General features: G+C 30.2%; 1 protein-coding gene across 2 annotated transcripts in view; it reads left to right on the top strand.

The window, feature by feature from the left end:
* LOC117172769 (corticotropin-releasing factor-binding protein) overlaps positions 1-19,821 on the top strand; it is a 138,778-nt gene extending 118,957 nt beyond the window's left edge. For both annotated transcript variants that reach the window (XM_033360975.1, XM_033360976.1), the window contains 5 exons: positions 732-939; positions 3,346-3,509; positions 8,108-8,207; positions 9,140-9,295; positions 19,553-19,821. In XM_033360975.1, coding sequence (XP_033216866.1) covers positions 732-939; positions 3,346-3,509; positions 8,108-8,207; positions 9,140-9,279 — 612 coding nt within the window. In that variant the 3' untranslated portion in view covers positions 9,280-9,295; positions 19,553-19,821. The remainder of the gene's footprint in view (positions 1-731; positions 940-3,345; positions 3,510-8,107; positions 8,208-9,139; positions 9,296-19,552) is intronic.
* The last annotated feature ends 398 nt before the right edge of the window (positions 19,822-20,219 follow it).

The raw sequence follows: 20,219 nt of genomic DNA, 5'->3' as shown, positions 1-20,219 counted from the left end.
AGCCCCGACACTTAACTGAAACCCAGAGTTTGGTGTATTTACAAAAACATGAACTCTGGGAATTTATCTGTAAATTTAGGTCAAAATGGTTCACCTTTGGCAGGTGCTAACTTGCGATTTATTATGGTTAAGACAATGTTTTTTGTAAATTACAGGTATTTGCATCTACTTTAATACGTTCACTAACTATTTTTCGATCTGGGCATCAAGATCCGATTCAGAGAAACCAAAAAAACATGTGATTTTTGGCAAATAATTGGAAAAAATCGGGATTCTTTGCAAGCTCGTAACTCCTAGACTATTGGCGATAGGACAACGTATTTTTTACGCAGAACTGCGTCTACTTCGATTTTTGTGAGAACACTTTTACCTCTTAAATTTACAGAAAAGCACCAATCCAATGGAATGTGACATTTCGCACCTTTTCCTTAACAAATTTCCGTGTTCACTGACGAAATCGTGTTCACAGAACCTGCCTCCTTATTATGCAACCCCAAATGAAATACTTAAGAGAAAAAAAATGACTAGCGCAGAAATTAACGGATTTGAACCATTTTTCCGACCAGATGACTGGACTATAAGCTGGATCTCGTAGGATGATTTGAAATTGAATTGGTCTCTATTAATTTAGTATACAATTGTTATTATATATTTCAAGATTATACTATTATTTTTAATCTGATTGGCGGAATATATTTTTTATTTTATTTATAATTCTTCTACATTTGTAGTTTGTAGATGGCTGGGAATTAGGTGGTGAATTATTTCCAAGTCCTAGTGATCATCATTTGTCTTTAGAGGACAGGGTGAGTGAATTTTGCGGTCCAAGGGTAAATAGAATTTTCCTGAGTTCGCAAAATGGAGCTTTAATTCAGTATAGAATACCCATGAAGGGTAAAGGCTTCACTGTCCTTGTACGACACCCAGAAAATCCAGAGCGTAAGTATTTTCTTGGAAAACAAAACTAAACTTGCCCTTTCTATGGAAAGAAAATTTACGTGTTCATATTTTTTCTGTATTATTGAAATCATTTTAGGCAGTATAATTACGAGATATGGTGTTTAGTCAAACATTCTCAAAATTATAATGGTAATTTTTTTAGAAAGTAATTTATCGTTTTTATATTAGACTTGAAGACTTTTTCTTTAAATATTTAAGAACGTCTGATTCTGTGCAAGTAGATAAAGCAGTAATTATTCAGACGGTCTGAAAATTAAAATTGGCATTTTTTTTTTAAATTACGAGTGATGTATTGATATGCTCGACTCCATGGCGGAGTTGAATTTTCGATTCGACTTTTAATAAGCCCTATTTTAGATGGATTTTATTTAAAAAACAAAGAAGCAATTTCGATTTTGCGCAATACTGTTTTCAAAGTAATTTAAGTCGCTCTAATTTAAAAAAAAATTGAAATCCATTTTGAAAAATCCCATGTTCCAAGCGTAACCGAGTGGGTTCCAGTTTGCATTCGAAATTCGACTTACGTGACTGCATACTACTAAAATTTACTTCGTTATATTATGTATTTTCAGAATTTATTTATTTGATATTATTAAAATCATTTAATAAATTCGTGTTCCGACTACGTAGATCAAACCTTGCTTATTTAGACAGTCTACAGATTAAAATTCTAATTCCTTTAGAAAGTAAAAAGTAAAGTCAGTGGGCTGCATCAAGATTCTGATTGTGTCTGTGTCACTCTTCTTTGAGGCTGGAAAACGTGTTTACGTTTTCAAACTCTTTACTACTCGACTAGTGCCACATGTCGCGTGGTGGCAGGATCGCGAAACTTTTTGGCTTACGTTAGGAAATTTCCCTTGCCACGAGAGCGGCCGGACCTGCGTATACGATTATGATCTGATTAATTAGTTATAGAATGCGAGTCAAACATTCCTTTTTAAATATCACCCACACAAGTCTGTTTTTATGGCCACAAAGAAACCCCCATAAGTGATCAATTGGATTTTGCGATTTTAGAGCTAATTACGATTTTCTTGCGTTTTTTACTAGAAAATTATTTAAATATAATTTCTTTTAAAAGTTAAAAAAAAGTTTATTTAAAATGTTGAAAAAAAATTTTATTTCATTTTACTGCGTAAAAAGTGGACAAAAGGTGAAAATTTCAGAAAAACTCGCATTTATTAAATATTACCAAGAATCATCTCAATCTAAATAAAAAGTTGAAAAGAGGGGAAAATTTTTGAAAAAAGTCATAACTATCTAGCATTAACATAGAATACGATAGTTATGAACAATATTTACTTCTTATTACTGAAAATAATAGTAAATGGTGTGATCAATTATTTCTGTTGAGTTAAATTGATTATTTATTCGATATAAACTGTTTAATCAATTTATTTAAGCAATTAGTAATAAATAAAAGTAAAACTTTATGTATTAGAATCAATCTGTATTAACAAAATCACCAAAAAATCACAATGAGCGCCACAAATGGGAAAACCCCAATTTTTTAGCTATGGGGTTTTGATAACCTATAAAATAGATGTATGGGGGTGATGTTCAAAAAGTTATTTTTCATTTTTATCATATGGCTAATTGTGAAAAGAAATGTTCAGTTTCAACTTGATTCACCAAATATTTACGATCGTGTGGTTTGCGGAATCTCTAAATGCCATTTTTTAAAACGCATTAATTTTTTGTGGGTTCAAATTTATTCGGGGGCGAATGTATGAAAATACGAAAAAACATTTTCGAATCATGCTAATCTGCATCTATACCAGAAACGAGTACCCAAGTAGATATGACCGTCTTTGGCCAGACAAACTATGAATAGTTTACTCGTATCCTATTTTGCAATAAAAAAGAAAAAAATTCCATCTCAGTCATAAATTGATTTCCTTTATACAATTCATAAACTTGTCTTCATTAAAATGATATTTCCTTTCTGTAAATATGTTAATTAAATTGCATTAATTAAGAACAAGAAATCACAGAAAATTCTGTGGATTTATTTTTTTCAATTTCATAATATGATATCAATGAAATTGAAGATAATGATATCGAAATGACAAGATTGCTTTCCTTCGCTAATGATACATAATCAGAAACGATATCATCCACCCGAGAAATTTGGTGTCTGCTTCTGTATATTTTCGAGTAGTAAGGGGTAAGTGGCAATTAAGAGAAACGCATGAATATTCACAAAGTTGTATCTTAAACAAGAAAGTTTTAATTGGCTCATAACGCGGGATACATGTACTGATAAATTATATTAATGACTTTGGAGGAAAAGGGTAAAGGGATGAGGAACTGTTGGTCCATATTCTGTCTTATGATCGGGTAGTTAAATTCTGCAATATTGGTGAACTTATGCGCTTGTTTCAGCTTGCAACGTACTAGCCAATGCGACTATGGCTCCGTTTATGTTACGCAATTACCGAAGGCGAAGTAATTGTACCCTCACGGCACTTTACCCTTGTGCAGTTCGCGTGATAGCTCTCAGCGTTGGAAAGAAGAATTTATTCACGGAAGCTGGAATTCTGCGCAAGGTATTCCCATTTTATTGAATTCTAGAGTATTTCACAAAGAAAATATTCAAATAAAGTCTGCTAAAATTAATTTGATTTCAATAATTCCACATTTTTATCATTTCTAATTTATTTAATTCAGCGTCACAGTAAACCCCGAGATATCAAACCATTGTGTACCGCCGAACGGAGTGATTTCGGAATGTAGGGTAAATTCGGACATTCCCAAATTGATAGTTTTAATTACCTAAGGTGGGTGATTTGCGCCAAAATCTAGAACTAGCTAATTTAGGGAATTTAGAGGCCGAATTTGCCCTAAATGTCGGAAAATACCCCATTTGACGGTACTATTCTGATTATCAAATTTATAACAAAATGATTGACTTTTATGGATCCAAAATTTATTTTTAGATAACTTCATTTACATCTGGAGAGTGGCAGTTGTCATAATTTAATCCGAAGTTCTAAGTTAGTCATAACTAACCGAATAATTCTAAAACGAGGACTGTTGTAGAAAATTTTCAATTTCAGGCTGAATTTTTATCGAAACAGTTGAACTTTTAACTAAGAATGAATCAAGAGAAAATTTTTTTTACGAAATTGTTGCATTTTCAACCAAGTACTGAAACTTCAAATCAAAAAGACCAATTCTTATAACATAAAATATCATAGCAGACTTTTGAACCAGAAAGAATTAATTTTCAACCCATAATAGTTGGACTTTTAATAATAAAAGTGAAACGTTTACCAAAATCGATGCCTTTTCAACTGTGCTGATAAACTTTTAACTGGAATAGCTACATTTTTCGTCTAAAAAATTAATTTTCTACTAAAAAATTGATTTTTCAACAAAAATGTTAAAATTACCCACTAAATAGATGAATATTCCCTTAAAATGATGAATCTTCAGAAAAAATGACGCTACATTTTCTACAAAGATACGAATTTTCTACAATATACATGAATTTTCACCTGAAAAGGATAAATTTGTAACAAAGTTGTTGAATTTTTAACTAAAGTCGAAAATGTTTTAACAAAATATGAAATAGTTGAATGTCAGTTGAAAAAATTAATTTACAAATTAATTTTCTAAAAAAATAGTTAAGCTTGCAACCAAACAATTTAATTTTTAATAAAAGAGTTCAGCGTTCAATCTAGATGTTGAACTTTCAAGCAAATAGTTGAATTTTCAACTAAAAAAGAGAAGCTGTCAATAAAAAATAAAGAAATTAAATTTTGAATTGGCAAAATTATTGTTTAACCATACAGGGTGATTTTTTTAACGTAAAACTTTCAAATATCTCGAAAAATAGGCACTCTATGAAAAAATGTTATGAATCAAAAGTTTCAAGTAGCATTTTCAACAACAAAAATATTTTTAACGAAAAATGTAATAGATGATATATCAACCACAAAAGACTTTAATTTTTAATAAGAATCAGTCAAATGCAACTGAAGAAGTTGAGTTTTCAACCAAATAATTAAATCTACACGTATAAAAGATAAATTTTTAACCAAAAATAAAAGAGTTAAAATTTTCAACTTTCACCCCTTTGAACTTCAATTCAAAAACTTATTAATTCAACGAAAAAATACGAATTTAAAAAGAAAACAGTCTAATTTTTTATCCAAAATAACGAATTGGTGACAAAATTGTTGAAGTTCGGACAAAATAATTAAGAGAAGAAGAAAAATGTCAACTTTCCTCTATTGGGCTATAAATCTCTATAAAATTTTGGTTTCATCTGTAGTTAAATGAATATTAATTGTTAACCAACAAAATTAAATTTTAATAAAATAGTTAAATTCTTTAACAAAAATACGAGTCTTTAACAACAACAAAAATGAATTCTGAGTAAAAAGTTTAATGCTTCATGTTTCCACAAAAATTTTTTATTTTATATCAAAAAGTAATTATTATGTCAAAAAGAAAATATTGTAACAAACGACTTGAATTTTCAACTAAGAACAATTTTTCAGTCAATGTAGAAAACAAATTTCGTCAAAAATGTTGATTTTTCAAGCAAAAAGCCCGAAGTTTCTAGAAAAATTTGAGATCTTAATCCTAAAACATACATTTTCAACAAAAAACTGAATTTTTACAAGTTTTTCGATTTTCCTTCATTTTCTGCAGCTTTCAAAAAGTTTTCATATTTAGAAGTTAGAAGTTAAGAAAGTACTGGAAACAATTTCTATTATTTTCGAGTGCACTTTAGACTTTTTTTTAAACATTTCAAACTTCAATTAGTTGTCCTAAAAACTTGCTAAAATGCAGATAGACTCATACTCGACACAGATTTTATATAGTCTACACGGCCCATTTCGCATACATTCCCATAGACGGCGTTGTCAGACTTTACAGCGGATGCATGGACAGTGTGGCAACCTGCCGGATGCCGCCATTTTTATTGCTTGTTCAGCGCAATTTTCAAAATTACTCTAATGCAGATCCCTTAAAATGAAATAAATACAACTAGAAATTTACTGAAATAAATACACAAAACCTACAAGCTATTAAATCATACATCTGATGCACAGCTTATTTTTTGAAAAAAATAAAACCACTAGCTATTAACCTACGCACGAGGACGAAAGCAGATTTGTTTAAATCAATAAATAAAATAATAACCTCAACCAACATGCCTGGGAGTGTCTTACTTTATTTTAAAAAATTAGAAAATTAAAATAAAAAACCCACATTACCAGGCGATATTTACTTTATTTAAATAAATTTGGAAATGAAAAGAAAAAAACCACAAATCAACATCATTTTTCATTCCATTAAATATATAAAAAAACCCAGTGGCGTTGCCAGTATTTTATAAAAGGGGGGGTTTTCATGTCTGAACAGAAAGTGAGGTCCGGCTTACAGGGAACATAGGGTAATATAGTAAGATATAAAATTTCTAAATATCATATTTATTATTATTATTATTATATTATTCCTATTTCAACATTAACTTTTAAAATGTTTACTTAATATTGTACTCAGTCTAATAATAACAAAAAATTCATAATAATAGTTGAATGTAGTATAGTATTATTTTATATTCCAATGTTTATAACTATATAATAAATAATACAGCAATATAAACTATATTTGTTGTTCGGCTAGTTCAGTGTACAAGTTTTATCTCCAAAGAAATTTGATAGAAATTAGATGATCCAATATCATTTAGAAATACCACATGGAAGTGCCAGCAGTTCGCTTGCATGACATTCTGTTGCGTGCAAATGCAAACTGAGATTATTTTAATTTTTAAATATTGAGTATTGACATGTCGGTCTGTTTTCCTCGTGTTCACTCTACTGACCCTTCTCGACACATTCCCTATGACTGACAGTTTAAAAGTGTCTACTTTCAAGAAAACAGAACTAATACCCAAAACCCACCCCCCTCAATTACGCACTGAAAAAATCAAAAACTTTAATCCGCATACACGAGAGGATCTTCACTTCAATTCAATAAATTAGAAAATTGAAATAAGAATCCCACACACTTTGTACCTCATATTTAATTTGATGAAATTATTGAGAAATAAATAAGTAAAAAATAAAAGTACCTTTTGAGGTTAGCTGCATTTTTCATAACTCGCACACCAACTTGAATGTTTTCTTCAACCATTTGTATATTTAGCAAGATAAAAGATTAATAACTATTTATATGACCATTCTGTTATTCCTACTTACATAAAACTTTTTCAAAAACAATCTTGTATAAGTATATCTATATATGCAGAGGAAGTGCAAGAAAAATGGCGGAGCCAATCAGCGAGCAGTACACTAGTTTGCCACCCTGTCCCTGGACCCTCGGTAATAGACTTGTATTGAATGGAGACGTCGGAAAGGATTTTTGAATAAAACAGTTAATTTTTCAATAAAAGAATATCATTATTAACTGAAATTATGAAATTAAAAAAAGGATTTATAACCACATATAGTTAATTTTAACCAAAAACATTAAATTTATAGTAAAAAAGACCATTTTTTCTACTAAACAAAAAATAGTTAGATTTTCCGTTCACAAATTGAGTTTTCAAACAAAAAAGGTGTATGTAATAGAAGAAGATAAATTGTCAAAGAAATAGGTCAATTCTCAACCGAAACTAAACTATTCACAACCAAACAGTTACAATTTTAATTTAAAAAAAAGGTGACATTTCTGCGATAAGAGATTAATTATGAAACCAAAAAGAGGAACTTGCAATAAAACAGTTGAATTTTCAATCAAGAAATAAGATACGGTTTTAACGAAACATTGAATAAATTTATTTTTATCCAATAACTGATATTGAAACCAAAAAGGACTTCAATTTTGAACCAAAAACTGTTGAATTCGGCCAAAAAAATACGATTTTCCAAAAAATAGTTGAATCATTAACTAAAACAGATTAGTTTTCAACTAAAATGAATGTTTAACAGAATTGTTTATTTAATAACAAAATATTTAAATTAACTTTAACTTTAGTTTAGCGAAAATTCCCAGATTCTTTCAGGTGTTCCCTTACGATTCCTAAATTTCTAGTAATTCTTGACCCATAACAACCCCGTAATTGTAATTGTAATTGTAATTGTAATGATACCTAAAAGTTTAATAATTGTTGATTGTTTATTTACAGTGTGATGGCATTGATCAAGTTCAAATTGGCGGAAGTGTCGGACTTGAAACAAAGAATCTTGAGGTTTTAGACACAGTCTGTGGAACGAATTTAAAACCAGGTGTGCTAATTTTACTAAATAAATTCATCAATACATTTCATGTAACGCAGGCATGATTTAAGTGTATTATCCGCGTCTTTATAGTTCTAAAAATAGCCGTTTATATGATAGGAGGCTTGGTGCTGCTTTAATTTTTGTAACGAAGAAAACTTTTGCGATTTTCAAAGCAGACACTCGACTCTGACACACTTAAAAGTTTAAAGTCGAGTTTTTGCATATCAGAATTTTTTTAAACTGATAAGTATGTAATTTAACAAAATGGTAGTTTTTTAAATTTTCGTGATAAAGAAGACTTGTACCATTTTAACCTAGTTTTTTGAAACTATAGGAATATCTTCAGTTCATTCAGTTATAGAGTTTAATTTCCTTTTCTGAAATTTAAACATTGATTTTGACAAAATGGCGGCTATTTTTATTTTTTAAAACAAAGAATATGCCTGCCTTCTTTAACGCATGAAATATTTACTTTCGGAAAAGTTCTAATTTGTGTATCTATATATAATGGATCTTTTGTGAATTATTGAATATTACATTTCATAAAATGGCAGCTGTTTTAATTTTCGAACCGAATTTTTTTTTCAATTATGGATCGCAAGTTTTCAAACTCTAAAAATGTCTTCATATCCAAGTTTAAGAGAATAAATTTAGTAAGATGGCTGCTGTTTAAATTTTTTAACAAAATAAAACTTTTGCAGTTTTTAAGGGATTCTGGTGACGCTTTAAAAAAGTTTATGTTTGACAATATTTTATATACATAATCTTGTTGAACTGCATGTCATTCAAAAAATAGCCGCTCTTTTAATTTTCAAAATAAAGAAAGCTTTTAAAATTTTGATAGAATTTTTGAAATGATACTCCTACTTATAGTATTTTGCCCTTAAATCCTTTTTAATAGAATATGACCATGCATAATGTAATTTTGATTTTATCAGGTGGTGAAAGGGTAGTGGGTTGTGACGTTACGTCAGTGAGGTTAATATCGAGTGGACGCTATGATAACTTTGTGAAGGTAATGATCCGAAAAGCGGAGGAAAACGACATTCTCGATGTTAATCTCCTTTGCGGTCTATGAAGTTCTGCGATTAATGGTGAGATACTCAGAATGGCTTATATGCATATATAAACTTGTGTGTGTATCCAATTCTGTACAAAATATACTAGTAGTTCAATATGATAATCAATGAATTTTAACTAATCGAATTGAATGATTTTTCACCGATTTACATGGCCTACGTCTCAAGATGTATGTATATTTCTTCAACATGTTCAATTTATCATTTCATCAATCTTTTTTTTTTAGTTTTTGAAAATATTTATTTCAAACAATATCCGAAAATTATCAAGAATATAAAGTAAATAAAAAGGTCTGATTAAAGTATTTGTAAAGAAAAGGTGAAAAAAATCGTGCTCGTCACAGGAAGCTTCCAATTGGGTAAATGATCTAATTACTACGATAGTCATATATTTATACCCAGAATAAAATAATAATCAACTTAATTTTTTCGGAAGAAAAATTCCACGTAAAAATTCATTATAACCAAATAAATTCTGAAAATTTCTCGGAAATGATTTTTTAACCGTTTTAAAGAATTTTTTTAATGTACGTAAATAAAATTACGCACGAATCTGTCGTGAAAGATAAAAAAAATTGATTCTCTTTTATTTAATAACAAAAAAAAACATTTTTTAAAGAAGAGTACCCGTTTTTAAGAACTACTTTAATTGAATCTGAAATACCTAGAATTTATGAAGTAACTATGTAGAAAAGTCCTTTAATAGCTTGGCAATTGTTTGCAAATGTATTAAATTTCTTATAAACAAATAAGTGTCTGAAAATGGATTCATGGAAATTGGCGTCAATTCGTTAATTGATTCGTAATAAATTCGAACAATCTATGGACAAAAACCGTTTCTTAATATAATTTATGAAGGATGATAAATTATTTGTTCTTTTATAAAAAACATTTTATAAACAATTATCCACAGAAAGTATTTATGTTAAAATAAATCAAGATTGTTACTGAATCATCAAAAGATTATACGAAAATGTCACTTGCTTAACAGGATTAGTTATCCAATTACAATTGATGATTGTTTACACAAATTTAATTAACAAATGATTTGTCTAGCTTTTTTATAGGTAAAAGATTAGTTTCTTCAACATTATAAAATATAAATAACCAATTTTGGACCTTTTAGGGAGCTTACGATATAATAAACAATTTTGATTATTCATAATAATTGTTTCCACACAATTTGTATCATCTAACGCATTTTTTAAAGAAAAAAATGCATTTAATTTATCAGCAGTCTTTTCTTTAGCAATGGATCTAAGTGATTGATATATAACAAGAGGTAATTGTTTAAACAAATTAATTAACGAATACATTTTTCGGTTATTTATAAAGGTCAAAACTTGGGGTTTTCAACGTAACTGTTATTTCATTTTTTTTTCTTAGATCCTGCAGTGCTTATTTAAACTTTCTTCATTCGATAGTAGGTAAATAGTAACCGGCATTGAGTCGACTACCAGCGGTCAAAAAACTTCGGTCAATATCTTTACCTAGCGCCTAAGGGTCATGTTCATTGAGGCATTTAGAAGAATACTTAACTATTTTTTAAAAATGCCTAACGTGTTTCGGGCGAGTAAAAGAAACCAACCAAAGAGCATTAAAACGCACGTTAATGTATGATATTTTATTTTCATTTGAATCTAATTAATGAAATATACTTTTACAAATAATAGGAATAATGATTTTCAACAACAAATTATTTTTCAACCAATCAGTTGCATTTTCAATAAAATATTTAAATTTTCAGTTAAAACAAAAATCATTTTTAACAAGAAAAAAAATTCAATACAGAAGATTCATTTTCTACATTCGAGTTATTCCAGGGTTATTCCAGGGATAACCCGTCAGAATATCCTGCGAGGCGGAAATTTTGATATCCTCATGGATATATTTATATCTGGAATAGCACGTACGCACTTCTGACTAACAATAATTATACGTCCGAGATATCCACATTAGGTATATTCACAAGGGTCAGCTCGACCATAGTGTTAGCGAACTAATCTTTGTTCCTAATTTGATCTAGAACACATTTGTAACAGGGTTCTAGAACTTCGATATAATACTGTTACGGCACAGTTCTACGTGTCCAAATGACAAGGTTCCATCTCGGCAGAACTAAATAAAAAGGTTCCCTACTTCAGAGGGCGTTGGTGTTCCCAATACTATTTATATGGGATTCTTAAGCTTCCATGTTTCGCCACCCGAGATGACATCTTTTGGACACCCTTTTATTTCGTCCTACCGAGATGGCACCCTGTCATTTGGGCACACCGAGTTCTAAAATACACTTGAAACAAATAATATAGAGCGGCTTGTTTTCAGTTTGGTACAGAACAATTCCATAGCAACTGTTACAGAACAGTGCTGTCCCATAGCTCGAGAACAGTTCTGTCACAATTTTGCCACAGTGTTCTACAACACTGTTAAATTTTTGTTCTAGAACAGTTCGGTCGCAATATTTGCCACTTTCTTTTAGAACGAGGTTACCTTTTTGCTCTAGAACAGATCTGTCACCATCTTGTAGCAACTGTTACAGAACACAGTTTCTTTTTTGATCTGGAAGAGTTACAAAACGTGTTTTATGGGAGAACCGGTCAACTGTATATGGGGAAATGACGAATTTTTAGAACATTTTCACGGGAACTGAGAGGCAGTGAGAGGTGCGAGATTAATTCTCCTGCCTATCGCAGATGGCGCAAATTGGTGTAGAAAGCGCGTGCGTGGAAAATTGTTTGTTGTCGTTCGTTGCTGTCACGTTTTGACGGGCGTTTTCACTGAAAAATGTTGCAGATATGACTCTAATATGTTCCTAAGATATCTTAGACACATATATAGTGACCAATACATGCACGCTTCTGTAGTTCTCCTGCCCATTGCAGAGAGCGCTGAATTTCGCTATTTATTTCCCACATAGTTGACCGAGCTTGGCTGGTCGTCGGGTGATTTTTGTCAAGCGATGTTCATTGGCTGCCAGGGCCTTGTATCGAAACGTGACCTGTATGCATGCCCTACCGAAAAGAATGTTGGAGTATATACTAAAAATCCTTTAGGTCAAAGAATCTCAAAGAAATTCTCTGCAGGCACTCAGGTAGATATTTTTAAAGATCCAGGAAGCTCGTTTAAATGGTCTGAAGGCTTTAAAATATCCTTTCCGAAATTGAAATAAGAATACGATCATAAATAACGAGCAGAGAGGCTATCTCAATAGAGTAGCCGACACTCAAGGGTCCTTTGTTAAGCTTTCGGATTAAAATTTAGAAGTAGATTTTTTTTAATTTCATAGTTAACAGCCTAAAACATAATAATTCGGAATCTATGGGTTTCGATGACTTCAGATAACTAACTTTTTATTTAAATGTTTAAAATTGGAATTAATAGAACGTTTCTCGTAAACGGAATGAGATACGTCAAAAAATACAACATTTTTGAATTCAACTAGAAAATTGTATATCAGTATATAAGTTATAATTATAAATAAGTATAGTGAGAAAATTCATCAATTAAAAAAAAGTGTTAATAATTTGAAGAAAAATTTAAAAAGGGAGAGCGGATTAGCCACGACCAACTACTGTAAATAACTCTGCCCGCCCGGTACGTGACGAATACAAAAGGAACATTATATTACCGTCGCACCACTCTTAAAACTACCACTAAAAGGATCTTGAAAAGGACCCCAATCTCTCAAACTATCTCCGAGACTATTTTGTTTCAAATCGACTTTGTTTATAGACTCAAATGGGCCAAGCTATTTCGCTAAAGAAAACTCAGAGATTTCTTTCGGTAGGGTGCGTACACATTTGCGCATAATACATGCCAGTGTTTTACAAATGTTTTTGTTGACGTACGATGTGAAAAATATAACATATCCTTCATATACTACAGTTTGCCAAATAAAAATCAATATTATTGAATCAAAAAACGACTCAAATATTTCGTGGACTACTGGGTATTAAAGCATGACATCACGATAACGCTATAATAGATAGAAATTTCAGGAAGGTTAGCATAGTGTGTACATCTTGACATGGAACTGCATACGCATTTTAAGAGAAAACATTCTGAACGTAAAAGAAAGTTATAAAAGTCTAAATAGTAATATTTTTTATGTGTATAATGCATTTTTGCAATGCGATATACAATAAACTATCCGAAATTTAATGTTAGAGTACCTGATTCTTAACAAATCGATCTGATACGCTAACCTCAAGTTTTTGATATTTTATTTAATTCCTTAAGATTAAAAGGTCGTCAATCATCAAAGGAATTGAACATGACTGAGAAAATACACTATATACTTGACAAATATTACTATTCTATATTATTAATATTCGCTAAAAATACTCAATTAAAACCAACGAGAGATTTTTTGATCTTCGGACCTCTTTTTAATTAGCCAGAAACTGAAGCGGCCGAAACCGTACATCCCTTTGAATAGTGAAGAGTTTATTGTAATGCATTTTCAACTAAACACAGTGAAACTCTTCTATAGCGCCGATTTTTGGGCTGCCAGTGGTTGGGAACAAACTCATTATAGTCCGCTCCGCTTTTGTTTGTTCACACCTGAGTGCTCGCCTGAGTTGCAACCGCAGACCCCGTTTACCCCGCGCAGCTCTCGTTACACCTACCTGCGGCGCGGCCTCAATTCTCGTAAGGGCTATAGAAGGGAGAGCCATTGAAGGGTTTCACTGTAGTTGAATTGGCAACCAAGAAGATAACTTCTTTTACGAAAAAAGAGAAGTTTTCAACAAATGACATTAATTTTCTACCTAATAGTTCAAACAATAGATGTGATGCTAAGTTCGAAAGAAAAAATTAACTACATAGCGGAATTTTTATTTAAAAAATGTCGTTCAATTTTAAGTAAAAGAAAAATAGTTAAATTTTTTAGTAAATAGTCCAATTTTATATTAAAGTGTTGAATTTTTAAGCGAAAAAGAGTCCTTTCCTACGAAACAACACACAATATAAACTTTCAAGAAAAAAGTTAATTTTCAGCAAATTAGTTGAATTTTTAACATAGTAGTTCAATTTTAAGTTAACACGATTAATTTTTATCAAAAAAATTTGTAGTAAAGAAGAGTTTTCTTCTATAAATAAGACGATTTTTTATTCGTAACAAAATAGTTCAAATACCGATTAAAAAAAATTAATATTTTACAAAGAGAAAACAATTTTTTACCTAAAATTATGAATATTCAACCAAGAGAATTAACTTTCAACCAAGTACTGACTTTTTCAACCTAAAATTATCAAACTGTTAACGCACATTAAACAGTTAATATTTAAATTTAAAATAGAAGTTTATTTGTATGCAACGAATAAAAACGAAATCTTAACAAAATATTCGAATCCTCAAATCAAAAAGATTAATCTTCAACAAAAAGTATGAATTTTTTACAACATTATTTAATTTAATTTTTTCATTATCCTTCGAGAAGGTATTATATTTGTGTAAAATGTGACCCCTCCTCGGCTTTGTCAAATGTCCACGTTTTGAGACCCACTGCTTCCGAAAAACAGGTTTTCGAAAGAATTAGCAGGTTGCATTTGCCTGTGGTATACTCTTTGAGTGTCTTGAATTGAAGGTAAAGTTTGTTAACCAGTCACTTTGGGTAAAAATTCAAAAAGTTAAAGCATTTTCAGAAGTTTTGAGACCACTTCCTATAAACAAACGAAAATGAACATTTCAAGCTGAACATCGCACGATATAAAATAAAGTGAGGGACAAGAAATATTAAATTTGAACATCCTACAAGATTATCTTAATAATTTTTTTAATTTCCCAGAAAAATTAAAAAACGAAATTTGTTTAACAAAGAAATGTCTACAAGATTCTTTTTATAAACTCTCGTTATAAAAATATATCAAAAATAAAAAAATAAACTTTTTGGAAAAAGGATACGACATTTTAATGAACTCATTTTTTTCCTACATTATATATACAAGATCGCTTAGAATCTTACGCTAGGATGAGAATTTTTGTTTCAAACCGAAAAAAATAAAATTGAAAATAAACAAATTAAATCGATGGGAAAAAGCACAAGTTGCAATCAAATGCCCTTAATCACATATTTTTAATAGGATGCACAGTTTTTACATTCTCATCCATAATGAGAAAGTATTAGTTTTATGCGAAAACTGACTTTCGCGGATTTCATTAAATGTCGACGTTTTGAGGCCCCTGAGTCAGAAAACATTTTTTAACGACAGTTTCGCTCTGTCTGTATGGCGGCCTCGTCGTCGTCGTCGTCGCTGTTGCATGGTGTCAGAGCTTTATCAGAAATTTTTATACCAGTTTTTTCAACATTTGAAAATTTTATGTATGGCTATTTACAGTACACGAAAATACGAACAATTTATCCTCATGATTTTCTGTGTTAATAACAAAAATTACCAAAGTCATAAAATAAAAAAAGATAAATAAAAAACGAACATGAACATTTTAAGTCAAGCAACGCATGATATGAAAAAAAATTCAAGGGAAGAAAAACGTTACTTTTTGAAAATTCGACAAGATTGCCATAAAAACATTTGGAATTATCTTGAAAAATAAAAAATTCAAATTTTGAAAGTATAAGAAATAATACAAATATTTCATAAATAATTTTTTAATATGGCACTTCTTTTTTGTTTTAGTCGTAAAAAGTAACATTAAAAATAAAAAAGTAAAAAAAATGATAAAAAGTAGGCAAGAAAAAACGAATATTTTATGATCGATGCATATTACGAATTTTAATGACATAAGTTTATTCAAATGATACATGTATTAGCGTAACCAAAAATAAAATTTTATGCAAAATAAGAAACAAATATTAGAGTAAACATGATAAATACAATTTGTACTACATTTTGTAATATCCGAATCAGCCATACCAGGCCGATACACATAAATAAGTGTATTATACATTCGATATAAAAGTGTTGCACATAGTAGAAAAACTAAAATTTTGCACAAAATCGAGTGCGAAGCACGAGATACGAGACAGACAACATCGTAAACCGGTTTTTTTGGGATTCATGGGCTCTCTAAACGTGGAGATTCAAAGCAATATGCGATAATCAGTTTTTACATAAAACTAGTACCTTATTTTCGTTATAATCAGAATTTGATATATGCCATGAAATCATTTTTCCTATCATTTTGTAAAAGTTTATTCAATTAATTAAATGAATCACAAAACAACAATCAAATGTTATACATATATTATATATTAAACAAAGATATGAAAATTCATACGCAAGATAAAATGTGGGCCTTTTCTCAACTTTCGAATAAATTATACTAAAAATGAATAATTATAATATAATTTTATTCTTTTATTTTAAAGAATGGACAAAACGTTCTTTATAATGTGCTGAAAATTTTGGAGTGGGTAGTCAAATACTTTTGAAGCAATGAAATTTTGAATAGCAATAAATTTTGAATACGGTAAATTAATAGCATAAAAATATACGATTTTGCAAGTGGATGGTTGTGTTTTACTTATCGCGTACGCAGGCGAGTCCCAGTCCGAGCCAGTCGCGCCACGGTACACTTCACGCGCGAGAGCCGCTATTCAACAATTCATTGCTTCGAAAGTATTTGACTACCCACTCCCAAATTTTTACCAGATCAAGAAAAACGTTTAGTCCACTCTTTGAAATAAAAAAATATTTTTAAAAACAGGTGCAAATTGGAAAAGGCCAATATTTTATTTTCCGTATGAATTTGCATATCTTTGTTTATATTGCAGTATAAGCAACTGAAAATAGTACTTTTTAATGAACATAAAATTTTGAAAAAAATTTTCTCGAATACTTTATATGTCAAATTGAAATAAAAAAAATACGTATCGAATGTTTTCAAGTATTAATTAAGAACAAAATATTTTACGTAAAAAAAAATATTGGTGGCAAATATTCTGTGGAATGCCATAGATACAGGGTGTACACGCTGGGGCTTACATACATGGCCAGTTGAATGCTACCCGAAATGCACAATAGCAGGGGAGAAGCCATTTTACAGGGGTATTTTCATATTTCGCGCCTTTAAAGTTGCATTCGGATCGGCCATTCGGCCAAGTCCGTGCATCTTCGGATTAAGTTTATGAGAGTTTCCATGGTTGCGTTCAAAACCTCAAGCGGTTATGTTCAGATTCACCTGTTTGCCCTAGACGCTGTCAGTAAATATAGGCAATGTCAATTTAAAGTTTAGGCATGTAATATTTCATTCACTTTATTTAAAAAATATTCAGTCTATTCATAACATACGTGTGAAGACTATAGCATTTACATACGTAGACAGTATGCGTATTTGTCTCGTTGTTTGCCGTGAAAGCGTGTTGAAGTATGTGCTCACTGTTGTGAGAGCATTTAATGTTTTTTAATCTTATTTTTTTAATCGCTTTTTTAAAAATCGTATTTATTTTGAAAAACGTTATCCAGTCCGAAGAAACGATAACATATTTTATAAAAGATAAAAATAGGTTGATATTTTCACAGTACAAACTTGGTTTACTTTTTAATTTATGCAATTGATTGATTCAATGAAGCAAGTCGAATAGGTGAAATTTTACAAAAAAATTATATAGCTCGCTATATAAATGTATTTTTTAAATATTTAAATCAACTAATCTATTTAAATATTGCTACATAAATTTACCAACAATTACACATCCACACAAAAAAGTTTGCAAAGCCAAAAAGCGACCTACATAGTGTTGTAGTATTCGTCCAGGTTAGTCGAAATTTTCTGCTTACCAGATTTTTTTGTTTGATTCCTGGACTTTCAGTCGAGGTTCGATTTTTCTAAGTGGGCTACTTAGCATTTAGAATTGTTTTTCAATCTGTTGAGTTGAACTTATAATAGCTTTCATGTTAAAAGATATTTTTTGAAGTTAAGGTGGAAAAACATTTTTGTTTGTAGAAGTTAATAACAAGAAAATTATAATATTTCCAAATGACTAACATTTTTCTCGTAAACGGCGAAATGGATATTAACAGCTGAGAAGTCAACATTTTTATTAATGAATGTCTATTATAGAAATATACTTTTTAATTTACAAAAAATTACTTTGTTAATAAAAATCTCATTTGTTTATAAAAAATTTAAGATTCTTATTGCTCATTACAAAAATTTCATCTCACGGTGTTCTACGTTACTTTTAGAGAGAAACTCTGGATAAAATACGATGTAATTCTTATCATAGAGATTGATAAAATATTTGTGCAAGTTTAGGTTATAAACCAAAATGGTTTTAAAAGTTAAAAATGATCAAATTCTAATATAATGGAGAACAACGTGAGATGAAAATTCTTATATGAGTAGAATAAATCTGAAATTGCTTACAAACGAATTAGATTTTCATTATTAAATTAATTTTTTAAATTCAAATGCATATTTCTATTATAGAAATTCATAAATAAAATTGTTGATTTTACAGTTGTTAATATTCGTTTAGTCGTTTACAGGAAAAATGTTAGTCATGTTGAAACATTATAAGTTTCTTGTTATTAACTATTACAACAAAAAATTTTCACAACTAACCTTCAGAAAATACATTTTAACCTCAGAACTATGAAAAGATCAACTCAAATGCTTGAAGAAAAAATTCCAAATGCTATGTATCCCAATTAGTAAGAATCAACCTTGACTGAAAAATCAGGGGGAAAAAAAATCTGGTAAGGGCAAAATTCCAAACTTTAGGATTTCGACTATTCTCGACTAATACTAAAACACTATGCAGGTCACTTTTTTGGCTTTACACACTTTTTGTGTGTCGCTGTGCTTTATAATATAATAGAATATTATTTCAATACTATTATTATATTATATTTCAAGAAGTTTCATTTATTTAATATAATGTCCTCAGCATTGGATGAATAAGAAAATAAACTTATAGAACAGAAGTGAATTCAGTGAGTGAGTACTGAATTCAGGCGCCGAGAAGTGAATTCAACGGATGAGAACTGAAATCCTGTGAACTCAGTAGGCGAAACTGAACTCAAGCAGAGATAAGGTAGACTCCACTGAAGTAACGTGAATTCACTGCGGTCATAAATTGAATTCAGAAAACCTTGCGTGAACTCAGTATTAACTTAGTTTAAAAAGGAAATCAGAGGAAATCGTTTGAAATCAGACGTGATCAGTGAATAAAGTTCTAAAATCTTACCGTCTGATTTCCGGGAGAATTGGCCCTCGCATCTCCGAATGTTGAAAATTTGAATATTTATATGTTATGTTTGATATATTCTCGAATTGCTTGAACAATATTTTTTCATTGATTTCAGATGCGACTTTCCAATACGTGTGCGAATATACGTCGTATTTACGATTTGAATAATCGAAAAAAGCAGACCAGAGAATGTTACTCAGGCATATTTTCAGTAGAGCTCATCCTCGATCCTTCAAAGGTAGCTTACATCTTCGATTATTGAGCACAATGGAAAAAAATTCTCCTCAAAAACGACTTTCATGCGTATGTTGTATATTTTGTTATGTTTAAAAAAAATTGAATGTATATCGTCAAGTCCATCTGAAATAAATGTAACGTACCTCATTTCGTATCACCTCTCTCCGAAAACATCAAAAACGAATAAAGGGTTACAGAAATAGGCTATTTATTTCTTCACCTTCAAATTTAATTTGTTTTTATGATATTATAAATGGCTTTCAGTATTTTTTTATTTTCATTCCCAATATTTACTTTTTCAATACAAATAACTCATATTGATAAAAATATCATCTAATGAAAACTCATATTAACTCTTTTATCAGGTCTTAACATTTTTTACTTCTTTAGTTGAAGAAATAGATTTCTTGTCTGAAGATAAAATTTCTTCCTTATCTGCTTTTACCGACTGTGGTTCAAATTCCTTCTCGAAAGGTAGTGACGCAAACGAGAGATGACAGAAGATACATAGTTCCCAGTTGATAACCGGTTGTAAATATTATTTA

The sequence above is a fragment of the Belonocnema kinseyi genome, chromosome 5 (genome assembly GCF_010883055.1).
Source record: "Belonocnema kinseyi isolate 2016_QV_RU_SX_M_011 chromosome 5, B_treatae_v1, whole genome shotgun sequence".
Taxonomy (NCBI): domain Eukaryota; kingdom Metazoa; phylum Arthropoda; class Insecta; order Hymenoptera; family Cynipidae; genus Belonocnema; species Belonocnema kinseyi.
Note: the sequence above shows the minus strand (reverse complement) of the source record. Positions and strands in the feature narration are given on the sequence as shown.